Genomic DNA, 22698 nt, shown 5'->3' on the forward strand with positions numbered 1-22698 from the left:
AGCTCAATGTGCATGATTTACTTCCGGAAGGCCTGACAACCAGCTTGCAAGACCTGTAACTTTGGAAGTTTTTTTTTAAATTTTTTTACTTCTGTTATAATATTATTAGACCAAGGCCAACGGATTCCCTTCACGGCCAGATTCCCGTCGTGAAGGGATTCCCGTTCCCTTCAGCGCTCCCAACAGTTTCCCTTCACGGTTCCCTTCACGACGGGATTCCCAGGGTCATTCCCTTCAGGACGGGATTCTCTCTCCTTTCCCTTCGCGATTCCCTTCGAAGGGAAGCTGTTGGAGATGAGAAGAAATAAAGGGAATAGGAACAGGGAAGGGAATCGGGAAGGGAACAAAATGAAGGGAATATGGTTGGGGGTAGTCTAATTGAAGTTGCATTTCTAATAAATAGAAGTTCTGAATACTCAACAGAAACTGCTGAAGAACCTTTGTTTTTTCCCTGCCGAAACCACGACAGGAGCTGCTGCAGACCTTGAGGGTGAATTCTGAATAACTGCACACAACCACAGGTAGGGCTGGAAACGAGCCGAGCCGAGTCTGGCTCGGTTCGGCTCGAAAAAGCTTGATGATATACTGGCTCGGCTCGATTCACGAATCAAGCTAAAATACAGGCTCAGCTCGGCTCGATTTCCGGCTCGAGCCAGCTCGCAAGGGCTCGCGAGCTGCACACCAACTGCAGAAATTTGCTTCTGTTTGAAATCTGGAATGTTGTTTGCTGGTTCTCCTTTCGCATATCACCTTCTCTCTATGCTGTATAAACAAGTTGTAACATGATATTTTGCACAACAGCGCAAGCATAACTAGAATAGAAGATGAACACAATATTTTAGCTAGTCCAATTAACAATTTAACACAGCATTTTAGCTAGTCCAATTAATACACAAAAGCAACAACCTTGTCCAATTAACACTCAACATAGTCACGTAACATAAATAACCTAGAATAGAAGATGGACATGGACACAACAAAAAGACTGCTATAGCAGTCACAATTCACAAGCAAAACAAAATAAACAAAGTAGCTACAATTTCATTTGTCCCATTGTTTCAACTTTCAACCAAAATCCCAAGACTCCAGTCTCCACTCTCCACTAGTTACTTTGCACTTCACTTTTAGGAAATGGGATGCTCTCAACTTCATCTTCATTGTCATCTTCCTAAAAAACACAAGTATTAGTGGTTTGTTTGTGTGTTGAAAAGAGAGAACAATATATCATATATTCAAATATAATATAGCATACCGTAAGCACGGGAGCGCCTCTAATCCAGCTAGAAGAACAAATCAAAGCCTTAACCATAGATGGGAGTAGAGAACTGCGATAATGATCTAGAACTCTACCTGCAGCATTAAAAGTAGATTTAGAAGACACAGAGCTAGCTGGTATAGTCAAGAAATTTCTTGCCATCTGTGAAACTATCGGGTATCTGTGTTCATTTAACTTCCACCAGTGAAGCAAATTGAAAGCTTTGTTTCCTAAGTGCTCATTCCGTTCATCAAGATAAATGAGCAACTCTGACTTCGATGCATCTTGACTAGATGATTGCAAGAAGGACTGAAAATGGCTAGAACATGAGGGCAAGGTAATATTTGAATCTACATTTGAATCTGAGTTAACACATTTGCCTTTGGTAGCAGCCATTGTCTTGCATCGATGCTTCTCTTCACATTTTTCATACAACTTTTCCAACTCAATCCGAACATCACCTAGCTCCTTGTTAGCTACATCACATCCATAAATTTGCTTAAAACACCACTCAACAAATCTCATCTTGTACCTTGGGTCTAGAATAGTGGCTAGCACCATGACATTATTCTTTTCTTCCCAATACTTGTCAAATTTATCCAACATTGCAGTGCCCATAGTTTGCAAATTGATATCACTAGATTCACGAGCAGCTCTTAATGCAATCTTGACATTTACTATGTGTGGATAAAAAACCTTTGCGGTGGGATATTTTGAAGCTGAAAATGCAGTTGTTACTTCAGCCAAAGACCCAAGTATTGGTTGAATTGATGAATACAATGCCCATTCATGATCTGTAGGCTGCCACTTATAGTTTGCATCAGTTTCAGCATAAGAGATAAGTGCTTCCTTATAAGCAATGGACACTTTCAACATGTGGTAAGTGGAACTCCACCTTGTTGAGACATCAAGTTTTAATCCTTCTCCAATATCCAATGCAAGAGATCTACAAATTTCTACGAACTTATGCATGCGAAGTGGAGACCTTTTGATGTACTTGACAGTTTGCCTTAAATTGTCTATCAAAGGTCCTAAGGGTTCTATGCCATCATTCACCACCAAATTGATAATATGAGCACAACAGCGAACATGGAAGTATTTAGCAACAAAATAAGTTGATTTTCTTGCTAAAAGCTTAGCCTTTAAATTCCGAACAGCAACATCATTATTGGAAGCATTATCAAGAGTAATTGTTATAATCTTGTCTTCAATTTTCCATTCAGCTATACAATCAAAGACAGCTTGTCCTATCACAATCCCAATGTGTGGAGGATCCAATTCCACAAAATTCAGCACACGACATTGCATATTCCAATTTGTATCTATGTAATGTGCAACCAAACACATGTAGCAAAGGTTTTGATTGGATGTCCACAAATCACAAGTCAAACTAATCATGTCCACATTTCTAAGACTCCTCATAAGAGCATCTCTTTCAGATTGGAAAACCTTCAAACATTCACTTCTTATTGTCTTTCTACCAATAAACTGATATTCAGGATTTAAATACCTCAAGACAATATTGAACCAAGTGTGCTCAACCATCCTAAATGGATACTCATGGACAATTATCATCTTAGCTATCAGTTTACGAGTTTCTTCATGATTATATTCACTAGGAGTGACAATAACAGGGAGGTTTGAGTCACCTAACTTTTCTGGAGCATAATTGAGAAGAGCTTGAGACCTCTTCTTAGCCAATTTGTTCAAGTAGGGCGTGCACTTCTTCATATGCCTCATAAGATGTGATGTAGCTCCCCCGGGTCTGTAAGCATACAATGTATAGCAAAACATGCACTTTGCCTTTATTAGTATCTCCCCTTTCACCGAGGATGGAACTTTGACCTCCTTAAAGTTTTTCCAAACACCCGAGCGCTTCCTCCCCTTAACCTTCTGTTTACTCCCCTTGACCTTCACCTTCTTGCCCAATTTTGTTCCACCAGAAATATCTGTCGCTTCCTCATCATTGCTAGGATTTGATATTGACATGTCATCATTGAAGTCAAAAGAGTTATCCTCTGAATTGTCATCAGAAACCACCTACAAAGAAACATAAAGTTAGCTAGCGAGCCAATTGTGTATGAATGACAATGGTACACAAATATTTTGAGACATACACTAACTATCCCGTATTCACGTACCGTTGTAGAGATTACCTGTTGATCAGATTGATGTCCCTTTCCACCACAATCTTCGAGATTACTTGATGATGTAGCTTCCAACAATGGAGAAATGGGACTAATAGAGGAGCAAGCGGACGCACCGGATCGCTTAATTGGATGTTGCTCCATGGAGTTTCTATTGCATCAACATCACACAAAAAAATTCCAAATTATATAAGTTGCTGTTTCTTTACATTCTAATTAAATGTTAACCCACTGGCCAATGATCTTTTAGCAATGGTGGGCATTGTAAAATTACTTATGAGCATAATATTGCAAAATTAATTATGAGCAAAGGAGTTAAGAGTTAACTATGACAAAATATTGTAAAATCTATTATCTATTCTATAATCTGTACAATAGATATGAACACTCAAAATCTATCATGTAATATGTACACTGAGTAGACCAATTTCTTTAATTTCCTCTAATATCAAATTTGTACACAAAGAAAACCTATTCTTTAATCATACCTAGGCTTGGTGCAGGCTGCAGCCTCCGGCGTTGCAGTCCTGCAGGCTGCAGCTCCTGGGATCCTGGCGTCCTGGTGCTTGGAGGCGTGGGGAGGAGCTGAACCACCGAGGGCGGCGTCTTCGGCGTGGCCTCGTGGGGAGGGAGAGCTGGAGAGGGCGGTGTGCCGGTGTCTTCGGCGTGGGCGCGTGGCCTCGTGGGGAGGGAGAGCCGGAGAGGGCGGCGTGGGGAGGGAGAGCCGGAGAGGGCTGGCGGCCTAGCGGCTTGGCACCCAGGAGCAGAGGAGCCTGGAGGTGGCGGCTGGACTGGAGTGCTGCCGGTCGCCGACTGCCGTGCTGGTGCCGTGGTGCGATACTGCGAAGGTGTTTGGTGCCTGGATGGCTGGATCTGGATGGGACATGGGAGGCCGAGAACAAGAGTGGAACTGTGGAAGACCGAAGAGGAGAAGAGCCGAAGACCTAGGCGGCGGCCGGCGGCTAGGTGTGGACGCGTGGTCGACTGGTCGATTGGTCATGTACTCGGCTGTGGGCTGTGGGCTGTGGGCCTGTGGCTGTGGCCGCGAGTGGGCTTGTGTTTGCTGCCTTGGGTTGTGTCTGCGTGACTGCGTTCAGCACTGGATTAGGGGCCTCATGTCCACTGGCTCGCGAGCTGGCTCGGCTCGGCTTGATTCACAAACGAGCTAGCAAGGAGGCTTGGGCTCGGCTTGTTTATATAATGAGCCGAGCCGAACTGAACCGAGCTTTCACGAGCCTGAGCTAGCTCATGAGCCTCGAGCTTTTTGTCCAGCCTTAACCATAGGACACTAGCAGTGTCTCAGAAAACAGATGTTTTTTTTCCGATGGCACATGCGTGTAACACATGACGAAGAAACTATATCCGGGCCACAAATGGCACAAAATTTCAAGGCCCAGCACAAAATTTCGCACTCTGTGTGTAGTGTTGTATACATACACATCAAGACGCATGGAGGCAGTTGCCCCATTTTTTTTTTTTGCATATTTAGAAGTATCAGTACCACTTATAGATGCACATACACATACACATACACTTACATCATCATATGCATATATTCATTCAACTTCTACTAAAGATCGGAGATGTAGAACTTAAAGATTGACGAAATTATCACATACGTCCTAGCCCACTATCAACAAGTACAGCACCTATAAAAAAAATTCAAGACATATAAAGAGTAAACCTGATATTTGACTTCTTCTAAGGAGGACAACCACAACTACTAACCATCCAAAACACCTTATTTTATTTGCATTTGAACACATGCCACTGAATTTCCAGAACTGAGCACGGCTAACTCTTACTTCTATCCCTAGCTCCTGATCTTCTTTTGCCTTGGAAACCTAGTGGCGGCGCTCTTTCACGAGAGGAAAAAAATGCAATAGGTACTGACCACGCTGCACATTAGTTATTCAGTTCTCAACATTACCGATGCACATTAGTTATTTATTAGTTGTTTTTTGGGTAGAGAAAGGGCATGCTCATTGTCGACTAGGAAGCAAGTTACTGTTGCCGCACTGTTGTGCATGTGGTCTTTGACCACGCTGGAGGCTCGACATTCTTCCTTGCGTCGCGTTCATAGTCTATCAGAAATCTAAGTCGATAGGGACGAGAACGGCTCACGGACTTGGATATGTTTGTTTGGATTTTTGTTTATGGTTTCTGTGTAAAGCTGTGTTTTTAGTTTTTTTAAAAGTTATTTTTAGATTTTAGCTATTATATTTTGTAATAATATTTTAATTTCTAAGCATATTACTTTTTAAAAAAAGTACTCTTAGCTAGCTTCTCAGTTTCTACTTAGGGCATGTCATAATATATACACATTTATGTGAATATCTTTACTTTAATTGCATCGATGTTATCTCTACGTATTATAAGGAAGTTTTCATTACTGTTTTAGATGGTATTAGGATCATAGCTAGTGGAAGATAGCACGTGGTTGAGGTTGTATTATCATGCTTAATTATGTTTTTCAAATACTGTTAACATGTTCAATGTATTACTTTTGTTAAAAATGAATGTTTAGTCCGCTGTTGCTAAATAGTTTGTTAAAGTAATTCTTTGTTGAGATTTTCGAATCTCACCTTTGCTATCTTTCCAGTGTGGCTAGAGGTGACGTCAAGCATGTGGGATAGGGTAGCAGCCCGACTTTGCATAGATCATCTTCACTTGCTATCTTTATGTTTGTAATATCAGTTTAATGCCTCTTAGTTGTTGTGTTGTATGTCTGACTTGTTATTGCACGGAAGTATGATCAAGACTTGTTCCTCGTTTTGTTAGGATATTTATTTCTATTAGTACGATGATTTATTTTTCTCTTGCTCCGTGATGGTTGGTTAGTTACAACTCTAGTTACAGAGGAGATGTTGTCGAAATTTTTCTTTAAGGTTGTAGATTGGTTTGATTGTACTTCAAGCTTATGGTGGTCCTCTAAGTTTTATACTCCTGCATCATCTCTGACGCCTCCCGTCGTTGATCCGTGATCGTAGCTCGCCGCCATGCTAACCCATCTCGTTTGGATGCCCCGCCCCGCCCTGACCATGCCTACTGGCTATCCCTTGCCACCTTGCTGCTCGCCCACCAACCACTAGCACCACCAAGCCATCATTCCTCCCCCAACCATGAACCCTAACCTCACCAAAGTTGAGGAAGATACAGCTGAGCTCAAATTGTGTGCAGATTGAGACAGCAAAAATTTGGTGGGGAGGGAGAAGAAACACCCAAGTAAATTATAGCAAATCCGTATTTTTTACCATTACATTTCCTAAGCATTTGTTATACAAAATCAATGAAAATATAATTATTTGAAATTATTTTCCATAAAAAATATGCTTTTGTGTATATTAGTAGACAAAATTTCTTCAGTTTGAATACACGCATTTTCTTAAACAACAATTATTTGACTACGGAGGGAGTCGTAGAATTCTGTTTAGGCCTCCAAGTTTGCCTCTTTCTAATTTAGAGCAAGATTGCAAAACGTATACATCTTGTAATTTAATATGGATGGAGCACTAAGAAAAAGGCATTAGCTGGAAAAGCATTTGTTTGGATTTTTTTTGGGAATATTTGTTTGGACTTTTGTCCTATGTAGGGGTCTAAAAGGAGACAAGAACACCTAACAAAGTAACAATCAGTTAAATCATTGAAGTACTCTATAAGGTAATGACTTATGAGGTAACTGCACACAATTAACTTGGCAAGTTATCATAACAAGTTTTATAATTAATCAAACCCCGAAACTTTCGGTGACGTAGCCAATTCGAAACAGTTAGAAAAGGTTAGACTTTATCTGATGGTAGCTTAAATAGAGAAGCGCACGCGTGAACGAGAAGCGAGAAACGAGCGCATCCATGTGTGAGTTGCATGGCATAAAACCAAAGGGAGAGGAGGGGAGTAGGAGCAGGAGGCGAATGATGGCGTCATCAGCACCAGGCCCCAGCGCAAGCCCTCCCTTCAATCCAACTCCACCTCCACATAAATCTTATCCATTCTTCACCAAACAGCGGAAGAGATTTCATCTTCTTTTCCTGTTAAAAATTGAGTCTTTTTCTGGCAAAGGATCTAACGTTTGAGTACGAAAATCCCCCCTTTTGCTGTCCATTTGTCGACGCTCCAATTTCATTGGTCGCGATTCCATCGTGGATTTGGACCACGCGCAGCACCACAACAAATCCTCCCCTCCAATCCTGCCCAACAATCCCGATTTCCAATCGAAAGCAAACATCAAGAAATCCTAAATAGAACGCACCAAGAACTCCACTACTAGAATCACCTATCATTTCTTGGTGCATTGGCCCTACGCCGCTCCACCATCTGAGAAATCCCAAGAAACGCCTCCCAAATCGGTCCTACGCCGCACCAGATCGCAGCTCATAATTCCAGAGAGAATTAGAGCGAGCGCGAAAAGGAGGAAGCAATGACGGAGGTGGCGCTCCTCCGGGGCCCGACCAACCTTGCTTCCCCCGCAAGCCGCGCCTCCTCCTCCCTGCGCTATTTAGCCAATGCCGACAGCGACCTGCTCCCAGGAAGCGGCAGCAGGGAGCAGCCTACGGGATCTACAGGGAGCCTTGGATTCCAAGATCGGCGTGGGCAAGAGCCTGAAGGGTCAGAGGAGGAGGAGGAAGCGGAGCGGTGGTCGTTCTTGGCGCTGCTGTTTGAGCTGCTGCGGAAGTCGCTGCTCGGGTGCAGGATAGTGAGCGGCGACGGCGGTGGTGAAGGCGGCGGCGGCGGCTGTGGGATGGAGATTGGGTTGCCGACGGACGTGCAGCACGTGGCGCACGTCACGTTCGATAGGTTCCATGGATTCCTGGGGCTCCCCGTCGAGTTCGAGCCCGAGGTGCCCCGCCGAGCTCCCAGTGCGAGGTCTGTCTCATCTTCATCTCCTGTTATCAAGTCCAAACTTTCAAAGTTTCAGTTTTTACTCTGAATTCACAGATTTCATGACATTCAACTTTTAGTTACTATTTGAATTTGATTTTGGCGGATATTGACAATATTTGCTTCCCTTTTGCAATTTTGTGGTGTTCAGTGTTCTGATATAAAGTGTTGCAGAAAGTTCTAAAATGTAGAGATGGTGCTTGCTTGAAACGGGGTTCGTTAAAAGTTCAGTGCGTTTTAGCATTTAGATGGCACAGTTGTTAGCGTAATGTCATTTTGATTCTAATCGGTGGAAAGATGGTCTCTTTTGTTTGCGTTGCAACCCCCATGCTGCTTTGATATGAAAATTTGTATGAAAAATACTTTCTTTGTTTTTCAGGCGGGAAGTTTTATTTGAATTTATATTTTTAGCTTTGTGTTTGTGTTGGTAGTTTTAGCTGGATTTAACCTGTTATAGATGAACTGTATACGTCTTGACAGTGGATATGCTTTCGTCCACCACTCTGCCTTTTTTTTTTTTTGCGTTTTCTTCATGTTCCATTAAATAATTGGCCAATCATGTTTCTTGATGCATTGTTATTTACTATCGTCGCATGATTTTGCTGTGGCTGCTTACCTCATTCAAGAATTCTGTTGATCGAACTAGTTACATAAAAAAGTAGATTGTTACATCATCTATCGTTAGGAAGATCAAAAAGCTACTGGAAATTCCATGATGTATATTGTCTTGGCTAGATGATTCATTGACTTTTCTTTACTTTAGAGTTCCACGCTCACTCCTTTTTTCCCTTTATCATTCGTCTCCATCTGTTTGTACTGTAGACTTTAGCTTGAAATGTCGTCTCTGCTTTGCTATCGTTTCTGACTCAGTACTAGGAACATATGTGAAAGAATAAGGAAAGTACATAGGTAGTGTTTATTTTTTTACTGAAAGTAGGTAGTGTATATTATATCTTGTCTTTTATAGGGAGTTTCAAGATGTGGGTTATTACTACTAGGCAATCTAAAAAGAATATACGAAATAGTTTGCTATCCAGTTTCTACCTTATAGTAGGATGGAAACCTAGTGCCTTGAAAAAAAGATAAAGTGGTGCAAACTCATACACCCAATTTTCAAACTCAAGTATTGCTCGTATAGTCGTATATGATCAACAAAAACTGCAGTTTATGAAATTTGCTCAGTCAATAATTGGAAATCTTCTGCAATGATCACAAAATTCCTGAAAAATAAAAAAGAAAAGTAATTTCCTGGGATAGTACATGCACTTGAGTTAGCAAACCGTTCAGCACCTAAACAACAGTGTGAATTTTTTCACATCTTTATATTGATGCCAAGTTTTTGTGCATTTGAAGATTTGTAGGGCTCGTTGCATGACTTACAAGAATTAGAGGATATTCTTGGGCACAATCTAAATTGTTTAAATCTGGTTCTTCAAAAGATGCCTCGATTTCAATGGCATGGTGCTCTCATTTTCATGTGGGGACATCCATATCCTTGCGAGGCACATTTATTTCGCAATGCTAATATGTATTTATGAGCATCGCATGACGCATATTGCTAGTTCCATTGCATTCTTACTTTAGCTGTTGCAATTCGTTAGCTGATTGAAACTTGAAATGCAGCACAAGTGTATTTGGAGTTTCAACAGAATCAATGCAGTGTTCCTATGATTCCAGAGGAAACAGTGTTCCCACGATTCTCTTGATGATGCAAAGGCGTCTTTATGAACAGGGCGGTTTTCAGGTATGGTTATTACTTTTTAGGATCACTTATGACTCTTACTTAATTTTAATCGCTATTGATTGCTTTGTTCTGACCAAATAACTGTTTTCTTGTTTGTACTTGGCAGGCGGAAGGTATTTTTCGTATAAATGCAGAGAACAGCCAGGAAGAGTTTGTGAGAGACCAGTTAAATAGTGGAATAGTTCTGGACGGCATTGATGTCCACTGTTTGGCAGGTCTAATCAAAGTAAGCTTATTTCTATCATGTATCTTATGTGATTCAAGTCATTCTGTTGACGGCACCAGTGCCTTAATCACATTTTCGTTAATTACAGAGTTATTAATGATTGTGTTTATCTTCACTGGTGGAATTGAATTCCATGTCAACACCTGCCAGAGAATCCAGGCGTCACTCTTGAATGGAATCTAATCTTCTCTTTTCTTGCACAAAGATCATTGCCGCAACTTGTTTCCAATGCATACAAAGTTGTGATTGTGAATTTGTGATTAGCAATCTTCTGTTGCAGGATATAATCTTACTTTTGGAAGCATTGTTGGGCTATGGTCGACTTATTTCGTATTAGCAGTTTATGCTTTTGAAGCAGTCAACTTTATTTCGCAAGACGCACATACTTGATGACAGAAGTATATTATTATTCAATGTAATATCTTCATGTCTTTCAGGCATGGTTTAGGGAACTGCCGAGCGGGGTGCTGGACTCAATCCCACCTGAGCAGGTGATGCAATGCCAATCTGAAGAGGATTGTGCTCGGGTTGCTAAATGCCTTCCACCAGCTGAAGCAGCCTTACTTGCCTGGGCTGTTAATCTGATGGCTGATGTTGTCCAAGAAGAACAGATAAACAAAATGAATGCTCGCAATATTGCTATGGTTTTTGCACCAAATATGATCAGGTAATGAATGCATTGTGCTAATAGCATAGAAAACTAACTACATACCTCATGCCAAATACTTAATGGTTTCGCAGATGCTAACTTAGCACGCGTACCATGTAGGTGGCAGATCCTTTGACTGCACTGATGTATGCAGTGCAAGTGATGAATTTTCTCAAGATGCTAATACAAAAGACCCTCATGGATAGAGAAGAGTCGATTCTGGAGGATGCATCGCTGCGCCAGAAGGACCCATCTGATGAAAATGGGCATCAGAAATCCAGCGTGATACTTGACTCTCACCTGCGGAATGACGAAGGATCCAGGCGTTCCTCTTTTGCCAACGAGGAGCCCCTTCTGAACAGTCCTGCACACAGTACTGAAGACAAACCTGAAGAAACTAATGCTTTCAGTGGCCAGACAAGTGAAATCCTGACGAGCGCGGAGGGCTCCACTGGTTGCTCACAACTTGCTGATCTGGCTGTTATTCCTGATGCTTCCAGTGCAACAGCTGTGATTTCTCTTCAACGCAAAGGAAGCGGAAGCCCGAATCATAGGCGGACCAGAAAGGGCAAGGGTCAGTCTGGAGCACGTGCAATTCCTCCAGCTGAGAAATCAAGAGGTGTGAGCATTGTGAGCCGGATAAATTCCAAAGTTGAACGGATCGAAGCATGGAGATGAATTCAAATGCCACTGCTGCTGCTGTTGTGTCATAGATGACTGACCCAATGTTTCTTGAAAATAGGCCCCCAAACTTCGTGCTCGCTCGTTTTGCTTTTCGATGTGCTTATAATTTTTTTCTCGATCATGATCACGGTACTCGACCTTTTCACTTTCACTGACTTCTGCATCTTGCTTATGATTACTTGTTTGAGTGAATCAAACAGAGGTTATTGGCTTGTTGCTTTCTTTTGTACATAAATTTCTTCAGTCTCAAAAAATTCAAGGATGATCTGTGTTGTGCTTGTTTTGATCGCATCGTTCCTCATTCTGCTGTTTCCCTTTCATTGTTTTGGATTTATCAGCTCACTTTGATCTGTTGAGAGAAAAAAATGTGAACACGTAAGGTCCATATGCCTTTTTGAGAAACAAATAGACTTTATATTTTAAAAATTGACACTTCCTTCTGCGGTATTGTCACACTCGGATCAAATCGAATGTAAACTATATATATGCTAATATCAAGTTATATATATATACACACACACGACGAGGTTATTCTGTGCCTATGCTCAGTTGCTATTCGCACTGCGTATATCCTCCGGTTACAACCTAAAACACTGTGAGTTATAACTTGTTAGGGAGATCAGTTACACCTTTACGTATAGAAATGCATAATTGCAACATGAGAAACTAACACTGTAAGTTACAACTTGTTATTCGCGCTGCACATATCTCTTAGTTACAACTTTACTGCGAATATCTCTTAGTTACAACTTGAAACACTGTGAGTTACAACTTGTTAGGTAGACCAGTTATAATTTGACGTCCAGAAATGCATAATTGCAACACGAGATGCTAACACTGTGAGTTACAATTTGTTATTCGTACTGCGCACATCCCTCAGTTACAACCCGAAACACTGTGAGTTACAACTTGTGGGGTGTGCGAAGACATGAACTACAATGAGCATACCTGCAGAATATACATACAGTGTGTGTGTGTATATATATATATATATATATATATATATATATATATATATATATATATATATCATAACTATACTCTCTCTCTCTCTCTCTCTCTCTCTCTCTCTCTCTATATATATATATATATATATATATATATATATATATATATATATATATATTATGAACATCATATACATATATATTAATAGTATACTTATGTTACCATATGTACATATATAGAGTATAGTTATGCTATCTTTTTTTATGTACATCCGTACGAACTATAGTCGATGCACATATGTATACATTTTATATGGTGTGCTATACTATATGTCTGTATACATATATGCACATATACATATATATATATATAATTATTATATGTATGCATAACATGATATATGTAATATCCATATATTAGCAACATATTATATATTAATATATACGTTATATATGGGTTATGTATTATATGTTATATGGATGGTAGTTGTTGAAATCGGCTAGAGAGCACAGTTTGAAACCATGAAGATTTGTTTGCATAGAGCTAGAAGAACTATAGATCGGTAGCATATATTAAAACATAATAGAACTGTACTGTGCCAGACATTTTGTGTTGCATATGGGGAATATAGAACATATGCAGTATTGGTTGTCATAGAAAATGGATGAGAGTGGTTTCTTCAGAGCCCATGTTATTAAGAGCACGAGTACAACATATATGTTAGTATACATACATGCTCATATTATGCAATATATATATGTATGTGTGTGTTAGGTAATATGAATACAATACATATACGTTATACCATCATAGTATATTGATGGTAATATCTATGTATATATTTATGTATGTATGTATGTATGTATGTATGTATGTATGTATGTATATACATATTGTGTAGCTCAGTACTGTTTGTCGGATACAGCTGCAAGGGTACTATAGAGGGGTACTGTGAGGTACTGTTGTTGTATGAACAGTAGATGGTATAAAAAATATAGATAAGGTATAATTCAGGTCTTCTGACATTGACAGGTCTTGCTTGGCAAAGATATACAGCAGATGCAAAGTTCATTTGTGCAGAACATAATTAGTCTTGACACACGTTGTGAAGTGCTTACAATTTTTTTTTTGTCAGCAGTCCGTGACTAATTAGCAATCTATCTAGAAGAGATGACTGCCTGAAGGTTCTGTTGAATCTGTTGGAAGGCCTCGGATGCTGCTGTACATTTCCAAGAATAAATTGTTGTGTGCAATCTTTTGGGCTTGCTATGAATTATGATAGATCAAAGTGCATAATAGGGGCTCTGGAGATATCTTCGGTTGGCTGGATTATCAGAATGTTAAATAACCGTAGCTGCTAATGTATGACAACATCAAAAAAATTGTGCCTAAAACAAGCAGAATATTTTTCCTCAAAAAAGAAAACAAGCTGCAAATTTGCACAGTTTTCTTACCTGCAGGCTGCTTTTTTATTTGATCAGAAAATGCCACATTAGTGCTTTTCATGACTATATCTTTACTTTATGAAAAGAAGGATGTATCATACCTAATTAAAGCATTCCATTCATCATGAAAAGGAGAGTACTTTTTTTCCCTCTAACCTGCCATGGCCGATTGATGCACCCAAAAACTTTTCATGTAGAAATACACATATATGTGACATTTATTTCTTTTCCTACTATCTTCCCTTTTTTTTCTGCCTTTTTTTTATGCTTTCACCACATCCATCTTTTTTTCCTCTTTATCTCCCAGGCACTTCTTTTGTAGCATTTGCTTGGCATTTTTAATTACTTTGTTTCTAATCATGAACACCGTCTTTTGTGTGGCTTTAATTTGGACCATATATTGTAAGAAGAGAGAGGCCAAGGTGCTTTTGACTGAACTTCAGGACCAGATGTTTTGACCACAAATTTGCCACCCAAAATTCGATCGAGCTAGCTGTTGAAATGTGCTAGTCCCTTATTCATTTTTTCTAGGATAATTCGTGTTTCATTGAACGAGTTATGAACAACGGATCGAACCATTTCGATAACTAATTTGGCACACGCATGAGCTACGATTATCTTTACTTGTTCCTTTTCGCTGCAGCTGAAAATTTTGACATACATTTTGGCAATTGATAATGAAAGACTGATGCATCGAGTAGATATCAGAGAGTACCGAGAGAGAAGAAAAAGATTGATGGATCACGTACAAAACACGGTTCTCCATGCATGGATCTAGATCCTGTATTCCTGTATCTCGTGGCAGACCAGAGCCAGAGACCATACTAGGACTAGCCACTGCATGCATGCGTCGCTCGATCGATCAACAGGCGCATGCAGGCAGGCATGCATGAAGCAGCGCAGGTCGATGCGGTCATGTAGAGGTCCACACGACACATGCAGATCGATGTAGTCATGTATAAATGAAATGAAGTAAACTACATGATATGTAAGGTTACTGTGACTCGTATAGGGTAATCTCATATAGCAAGTTGTTATGATTACTTATCACGGACGTTTTTTTGTTACCACCCATCGGTGACGTATCACGGATTTACTATGATTTAGCTCAGAGTTTTGTTTCACTCAACGCGTTGTTCATCCGATCGTCCGATCGTGCGTCTGTCTTTTGATATGTAATCAGTCAGGGATTTTTATCTAGCATGCACCAAAAAATTGTATATATTTCTACTATAGAAAAATATTATTATTCACTTGTGAGTCTATTTTTTTTTCAGCCATTAGATGTTCATCCAATGATTACTGTTATCAAGTGAAACATACCTTTGTTTTCACTCGATTGAAAATTAGCAACTCTCGACGTATCACTGTCATGTTAGGACTCCATCAAGTATCACAGACGGTTGGTATCCATAATTTGTGATGTACCATAAATAATTTGTAACAAAACATTATGTGATAAGTAGATCATCATTTTTAGAGGTGTAAATTAATTAACTTAAGGGTGTCACCAACTATTTTTAGTTCAATCAATAATACTATTTTTCTTAAATTGAATATTTTTTTAAAAAAAACTAGTGTTATTGGTTTAACTAAAAAGAGTCGACAAGTACCTTAGCTTAATCATTTTGCACCCCAAATCATTTCAAAAGAAAAAAAAATTCTAACTCCAGAACGTGCATGTAAAAGAACTTGTACTACGAGTATATATGTAAGTGATGCTTTTTATACATGTGGCGCCACATCATCTTTTCCATTTATATCCAGCTCCATAGATTTAGTGGATGAGTCAGAGAGAATACATGCGTGGTTTCGTGAGAAAAAAAATACTATACAGCAGTGCTATTTGAATGATCGTCATCTGTTTTTAATGTGAATATCAAAAGATAGGTAAGATCTACTTGACACTAATTATAAATGTTAAATAATGAGTATGCAGAATAACTTCTATTTAAATGAGATCCACCGTTTTAAAATTCATATTGACGACAAGTGGCAACCCTCCCAGTGATAAGGATGTGACTACATAAATTTTTTTCCAGCGTGCATGGCTTTTACCGCCACATGCGCAGCGCTGCACATTCCTTAGATAGCAGCGCTGGAGCCAATTTGACTTGTTCTGACCAAAAGACACATTACCTCACTTTCACTCCACTGGACTGGACTACTAAATGAGGTCATAGGTAGCAACCGGATTCCGCCAGGCACTTGCCGAGTTGCCGCACGTCCGTCTCTTGGAATCGCCACCAGCGCAGGATGCGGTCCGCCGGCTGCGCTGTGCAGCAGGCGCTGGCCACGGAGGCGGCTGCCGTGGTGAGGCAGGCTGTGGCTCTGGCGCGCCGGCGCGGCCACGCTCAGGTGACGCCACTCCACGTCGCCAGCGCCATGCTCTCGGCGGCCGGCCTCCTCCGCGCCGCCTGCCTCCGCTCCCACTCCCACCCGCTCCAGTGCAAGGCCCTCGAGCTCTGCTTCAACGTCGCGCTCAACCGCCTCCCCACCGCCGGCCCTGCCGCCGCCATGTTCCACGGCCACGGCGGATACGACGGACACCACGCACCCGTGCTGTCGAACGCGCTCGTCGCCGCGTTCAAGCGCGCGCAGGCGCACCAGCGCCGGGGCGCCGTGGAGGGCCAGCCACCGCAGCAACCGCAGCCGATGCTCGCCTCCAAGGTCGAGCTCGAGCAGCTCATCATCTCCATCCTCGACGACCCCAGCGTCAGCCGTGTCATGCGCGAGGCCGGCTTCTCCAGTTTCCAGGTCAAGGCAAACGTCGAGAAGGCCGTCTCGTCACCGGACAATCACCCAAACACAACAAGCAACCACCCTACGACGAGCTCTCCAAGCTTCGGCCACGCAAGTCGTCCCAACGCAAAGGCCGACGACGACGCCATGCGCGTGCTGGACTGCATGGCGAGCGGGAGCAAGCGGTGCGTGGTCGTGGTCGGCGAGAGCGTGGCCACCGTGGAGGCAGTGGTGAAGGCGGTGATGAACAGGGTGAGCAAAGGCGAGCTGCAGCACTGCCACGAGCGCCTCAAGAACCTCCAATTCTTTCCCCTCTCGGCCGCGTCCTTCCAGCGCATGCCGAGGGAGGAGGTGGAGGCCAAAACCGGCGACCTGCGCGCGCTCGTGCGCCAGGGCTGCGTCGCCGGGAAGGGCGTCGTGCTGGTCCTGGAGGACCTCGCGTACGCCGCCGAGGCCTGGACCGCCGCATCGGAGAGGAGAAGACGCGGCGGCGGCCGTGAACACGATCAATGCTACTGCCCCGTCGAGCACGCCGTCATGGAAGTGAACAGCTTGGTGTCCGCCGCCGGCGGCGGCAGAGGCCTCGACAAGTTTTGGCTGCTAGGGTTCGGGAACAACCAGGTTTACATGACGTGCAGAGCAGGACAGCCATCTCTCGAGGCCATCTGGGAGCTGCATCCGATCGTCGTGCAGGACGGCGGCCAAGCACTAAGCCTCAGCTGCGCCAGGTGCTTACAAGCTTGATCTTACATATAGTGTTCCATCAATTTGTTCAGGAAGTTGTTAATTTTCCGATGGCTATCGTTTGGTGATGCACTGATGCTATATCAGTGAGGCCAAAGCTAATCAAGAAAGATCAAGAACGGGGTGGCCCTTCGTTAACGGCGCTGTAGCCGGCGAGAGGGAGCTCACCTACAGTGAGGTGGTCACGGCGACGCCTAGCATACCGCCGTGGCTTCGTCGGTACCGATATCCAGATCAAACCAGACCGGCGAACTGCAGCACCAGTTTGCAGCAGGTACGTGTTCTCCACTACTATAGAAAGTGTCATCATCGTCGCTCTTTCACTATCGGTTCAGTAATAATCGATAGTGATAATATATCACTCTCACTCCTTAAGCTTAAGGCGCATATAAAAAATTAAGCCAGTAAGAACCGGTAGCGATAGTAATTATCATAGCTTACTCTTGTTATGAACCAATAGTGATATTGAAATTATCATTACGAACTGACAGTGATATTAGTTATCAAAAGACATATTTTTAATAACTGATATTGATAATGATTATTATTGTCAGTTATATTTACGAACTGGCAGTGATGTTTAAAAATCCATACGAATTCCTGCACTCGCCTGCTCGGCTTCTCTCGAGCGTCTTTAAATAAACATATAAAACATCTAAGGGGATCCGGACCCTCATTAAAGCAAAACCAGAAAATCATTCGATCACTCTTGCTCTCACCCTCTCCCCTCCATCGCCGCCGCCGCCGCCGCCGCAATGGATCTGTGTGATTCTTTTCCCCCTCCAGCCACTCCACCGCCGCTTCCGTTGCCACCTTCTCCAGCCACGCCACCTACACCTATGCGGTCATCCGATGATGAGGCAGATGCCCCTCCAGAGAGCTTGGATGAGGTGCTTACCTCGAACTCCGGTGAATCAACAGGGTCCTCCTCCGTGGACGACATGTGGGATTACTTCCTCAATGAACCGAAGGTGAAGAGGCCCCGGTAGAGCTCGGATGAGGAGGTGGAGGAGGAGGAAGAGGAGGCCTGGGAGAAGGAGGAGGCCGACGACTACAGTGAGGATGATGGGGGCGACGGCGATGACGGTGAGGACGAGGACGACGACGGCAATGATGAGGATGACTACTTCATCATCGTGGTCGACCGGTAGACGTGACACACACATTTAGGGTTTTTGTGTACATGGGTTTAGGGTTTTTTTGCGCTGTCGTGCATGTCTTTTATTTTTGGTGTACAATGATGAATTTAGTGACTTAATTATAGATTAGTGTGATATAAAACTCAAACTCTGGAGATTAGTAATATAAAGCTCAGTTAAATTATTACCTGATGCTTAAATTTTAAATTTTTTTTTTATCTTGATTGAGTATCACTATCGGTTTGTAGCTGAAACTGACAATGATAAATACACAAATCGATAAAATAAGCTTAATAGCCAGTAGTGATAGTTCATATCACTGCGGGTTTGTTACATCAACCGGTAATGATAATCATATATTATCATTGTTGGTTAAAAAACAGACAGTAATGTAGTTTTTGAACCGATAATGATGACCCTTTCTATAGTAGTGCCAGTGTCATACGGTGTACATACTTAAGATGCTTGGATATATTATTTTTCATCTTTAATCAGAATCAGCTTACTCCTTCCAATTAGCGTGTTTATAAAGCTTAGATGGTACCAATAGTTTTTTTGCTTAATTAAAACTTAAAATACCAACTTTCTTCTTTGCAGCTGCAAGATTGGAATCCCAATTGCAATGGATCAGTAGCACACCACACATCCAATCTCACATTGAGCTTCTCTTCACCGGTTACTACCTCTCCGGCTGCTTCCATCTCCAGTTTCGCCCACCTGCATGATGATCCAATGGCCAAGTCATATGAACAGCAGCCATTGCATGCAAACCCTAGTCCAGAATCCTACTCGGTGTCCAACTCATCCGACGGTGGCCTGGTGGAGCGGCCAAAATTCAGCGAGCTCACTGCAGAGAATCTCAAAATCCTTTGCAACACGCTTGAGAATCAGGTCCCGCATCACAAGGATGTGGTAGCAGATATTGCGAGTGCCGTGCTCCAATGCCGCTCTGGCATGAAAAGGAAGATGCGGTGGCACCAAGAGAAGCCGAATACGGCGACATGGTTGTTGTTCCAAGGAAGGGATAGTGATAGCAAGAAGGCAGTGGCTCAGGAGCTCGCAAGGCTCGTCTTTGGTTCCTACGATGACTTGACCTCCATCTCACTAGACGAGTTCGCCCTGGTTCACTCTGATTCCAGCTCTGGTGAGCTCATCCTCAAGAGGCAAAGATCACCGGACAAGAGGCATGGCTATGTTCAAAGGTTGTATGAAACGATACTTAGAAACCCTCATCAGGTGATAATGATTGATGGTGTCGAGCAACTGGATAACGACTCAGAGATCAATATCAGGAATGCGATCACAAATGGAAGAATTAGAGGTTGCAATGGTGATGAGATCTGTTTGGAGGATGCCATCATAGTACTGAGTTGTGATGCACTGTATTCAAGGTCTAGCACTTCCTCCCCTCGACTCAAGCAAATGTTCATCAATAATAATGACGGCGAGGAGGGAAATTGCATGAACATAGATAAGGGGATTGAGTCGTCTTGTTTCACCTTAGATTTGAATGCGTGTGCCGAGGATGGAGAAGGGTTTGAAGAGAGTGCTTCTGATAATGTGATGATCCTTAATATTGTGGATGGCGTGTTCTTCTTCCAATTAACGGAGGATTTGTGACATTTCCCTGCTTCATTTGATCAACATATTAGCCTAGAGTTCTTAGTTGTTTACTTTTTTTTTTCTTTGTGTTTTTTTTCCTTTGCCCTAGTTTTCTAGCTAGTCCTGATCTTTAATACCTTTCATGTGTGATATATATATATATATATATATATATATAACCACATGCAATAATTACTAATGAAGTATATTTAAAGTGATAAAGAAGTATAACACACGTGTAAAAGTGGTATATGAGAGGTGGAAGTACATACACCAAGGAGTACATACTCCTAGGAGTATAGAATAGGTGTCCTATATATATATATATATATATATATATATATATATATATATATATATATAATTACCTTGATTTTATTTTCTTGGTATAAAATTTATCATGCATGTAACTGGACTGCACGCAAATTGAGGTTATTCACTACAATTTCGCAAGAACATTTTAGCTATGTAGTGGAGACATTGATTTAGTTAGGTCACTAGTGCGAGGGACACGCTCAGAACAGTTCATGACAGTTGATGTCTCATACACATGGAAAGAGTTGTTTAATGTTGATGTGGTTTGCGGGAACATGCATTGCAATCACCAGCCACATATGCTGCAATGTTCTGCTCCGCACAAGGTGGAAATAGATCTTCAGGTCTGTTTGAGAGAGTTTCTAGAGTAACTTCTCGGTTAGAATCAGGAGAGCTATGTCAAACAGTAGCTTTTAGCTTTTAGTTTACTGAGTGAAATCTTTAGTATTGCCAATGACATTATTCTATGGGATGATACGTTCTTACCGGAGCTGGCCACCTTTTTACAGAGAATAAAACCCAAAACATACCTCTCTGAATTTTTGTTAGGCTGCTTGTAGGATGGAAGTGCTCGCCACGACATCACCCATCGATCTTTACTATAATTGGAATAATAATACATCAAACATGCGCTACATGTTATTAGTATAGCCAAATTATATATAACTGCTACAGTTTGCCATGTCCAATTGTTGATATGCTTCTGGTGCTGTCATGGAGACCAAATTAGGTACAGATGTTGGCATTCCGGCTGGGGATGCAGATAGACATCACTCATTCAGTACACTCCTTTATCATAAAGTTAAGAAAGACGTACGTTGAGATGCTACTCCTACAAACAAATTCTACGGAAGTAAAGAGTCCTCGTCATAAAAGCATTTACCAAGGATTAGCACCGACCAAGTGGAATTGCTATCCACTTACGGATTATAAAATTACAGAAGTATATTAGGGCTACTGTCCATTAGTGCAAAAGTATTCTTCCTAAAATTGATCTTTATGGTGCCGAATTTTTTAGTAACTTTCTATATGATGTAAACAAAAATCTTATATTACATTACATTAGTCTAGCTAGCTAGTTTCACAAATATATATACTGAATCGAGAATAATATGCATGTCATGTAAGTACTGTAAACAAACCGATTCCGAGCAAGCTTGACAAACAAAGAATGGACTCATGCTCGTCTCTATAACTCTATTCCAATCGAGCTCGAGTAAAATATGAACAGTGTATTATTATGTTATCGGTAAAATATGATTAAAGACTTCGGGTTTGTAGAAAGGGGAAGTCACTTTAGAAGGCAAGGGGAGCTATCTTTACTACGGAGATGATCAAAAGGTATTTGCTTTCAGTGTATGGTGATGCCATTTGAGAAAAAGAGAGGAGCTCCTTTTCGCGCTTTAGATTTCCAAATCCACATTCCCATCTTGAAGTAGTGGGGGTGTGAAAAGCTAGCTTAACATGAGGGAAAAAGAAAGGTTAACTAGTTAGAGAGATAAGCATCGTCCTTTGGTCATTACACCCTAAAGCATGGTGCTTTAGAATCTTGGAAAGATAATATATCTCCTGGCATCCTTCAACGTACCGTGTAAGTAGGGAATTTGTCGTGTGCGACTTTTCGTAGATAAAAATTGGGGTGACGACATCTGTTGAAATCTGATAGATTGTAGTATACAGCTGCATGTGTGTACATATATATCTCCAATCTTTATCACATGCTTATCTATTCTTTTCACAAGCACTATACACTTAAATTACTTTGTACGTGTATCCCCATAACGCTTGTGTGTTTTTATCTTCTCCCATTTTACTTTTGTCATCTTAAGAGGGAAGAGTGCCATACCAGTTTTTTCTCAATAGCATCGATGGTCATCTACGTCTCTATGTACATACAGTACTACATAATGTTTCATTTGAGATGATTCCAAACCATCATGTTAGATATTTTTTTCATCTATTGTAAAATATTTATGATAACTCTTTCAATAATAAACGGTTTCAAAATCATCTGTTTCATGATACATCATAGAAAGATCTTAAAAAAACCCGACCTGATGACTTCCGTCCACATCACTGAGATTAGATGACCGTCTGTGATGTGTGTTATCCCAGTCGGTTACAATAGGAAACCGTCTGCTTTATGTTGCATAACTAAGATGGTTTGTTTAGGAACGGTC

The 22698-nt window shown here is 41.5% G+C and overlaps 3 protein-coding genes across 3 annotated transcripts; 2 read left to right on the forward strand and 1 right to left on the reverse strand.

Moving 5' to 3' along the window:
• Nucleotides 1-1102: 1102 nt before the first annotated feature.
• LOC133887277 (zinc finger BED domain-containing protein RICESLEEPER 2-like) lies at nucleotides 1103-7694 on the reverse strand. The gene is made up of 6 exons (XM_062327217.1): nucleotides 7470-7694; nucleotides 3891-4275; nucleotides 3412-3470; nucleotides 1636-3295; nucleotides 1253-1350; nucleotides 1103-1168 (listed from the first exon to the last, which is right to left on the reverse strand). The coding sequence occupies exons 1-6, from the start codon at nucleotides 7692-7694 to the stop codon at nucleotides 1103-1105; spliced, it is 2493 nt and encodes an 830-aa protein (XP_062183201.1).
• LOC133886750 (rho GTPase-activating protein 4-like) lies at nucleotides 7307-11795 on the forward strand. The gene is given in 5 exon segments (XM_062326563.1): nucleotides 7307-8265; nucleotides 9904-10024; nucleotides 10131-10250; nucleotides 10688-10917; nucleotides 10992-11795. Coding segments are annotated over 5 exon segments (1503 nt in total). The 5' UTR covers nucleotides 7307-7819; the 3' UTR covers nucleotides 11578-11795.
• A 4338-nt stretch (nucleotides 11796-16133) lies between these two features.
• Nucleotides 16134-20259, forward strand: LOC133886749 (protein SMAX1-LIKE 3-like). Its single transcript, XM_062326562.1, has 3 exons — nucleotides 16134-17446; nucleotides 17550-17736; nucleotides 19199-20259. Exons 1-3 carry the CDS (start codon nucleotides 16233-16235, stop codon nucleotides 20219-20221), a joined length of 2424 nt encoding a protein of 807 aa, XP_062182546.1. The 5' UTR covers nucleotides 16134-16232; the 3' UTR covers nucleotides 20222-20259.
• The last annotated feature ends 2439 nt before the right edge of the window (nucleotides 20260-22698 follow it).

Source organism: Phragmites australis, chromosome 12 (assembly GCF_958298935.1).
Source record: "Phragmites australis chromosome 12, lpPhrAust1.1, whole genome shotgun sequence".
NCBI classification, from domain to species: domain Eukaryota; kingdom Viridiplantae; phylum Streptophyta; class Magnoliopsida; order Poales; family Poaceae; genus Phragmites; species Phragmites australis.

Excerpts from the sequence above, each read along its gene's own strand:
- LOC133887277 (XM_062327217.1), bottom strand. The coding sequence starts at position 7,694 with ATGCACCAAGAAATGATAGGTGATTCTAGTAGTGGAGTTCTTGGTGCG. Across the intron at positions 4,276-7,469 it reads GGGGATTTTCGTACTCAAAC|ATCCAGCCATCCAGGCACCA; the intron begins GTTAGATCCTTT and ends TGTCCCATCCAG. Across the intron at positions 1,169-1,252 it reads GAGGCGCTCCCGTGCTTACG|GAAGATGACAATGAAGATGA; the intron begins GTATGCTATATT and ends TGTGTTTTTTAG.
- LOC133886749 (XM_062326562.1), top strand. The coding sequence starts at position 16,233 with ATGCGGTCCGCCGGCTGCGCTGTGCAGCAGGCGCTGGCCACGGAGGCG. Across the intron at positions 17,447-17,549 it reads CTAAGCCTCAGCTGCGCCAG|TGAGGCCAAAGCTAATCAAG; the intron begins GTGCTTACAAGC and ends ATGCTATATCAG. Across the intron at positions 17,737-19,198 it reads GCAGCACCAGTTTGCAGCAG|CTGCAAGATTGGAATCCCAA; the intron begins GTACGTGTTCTC and ends TCTTCTTTGCAG.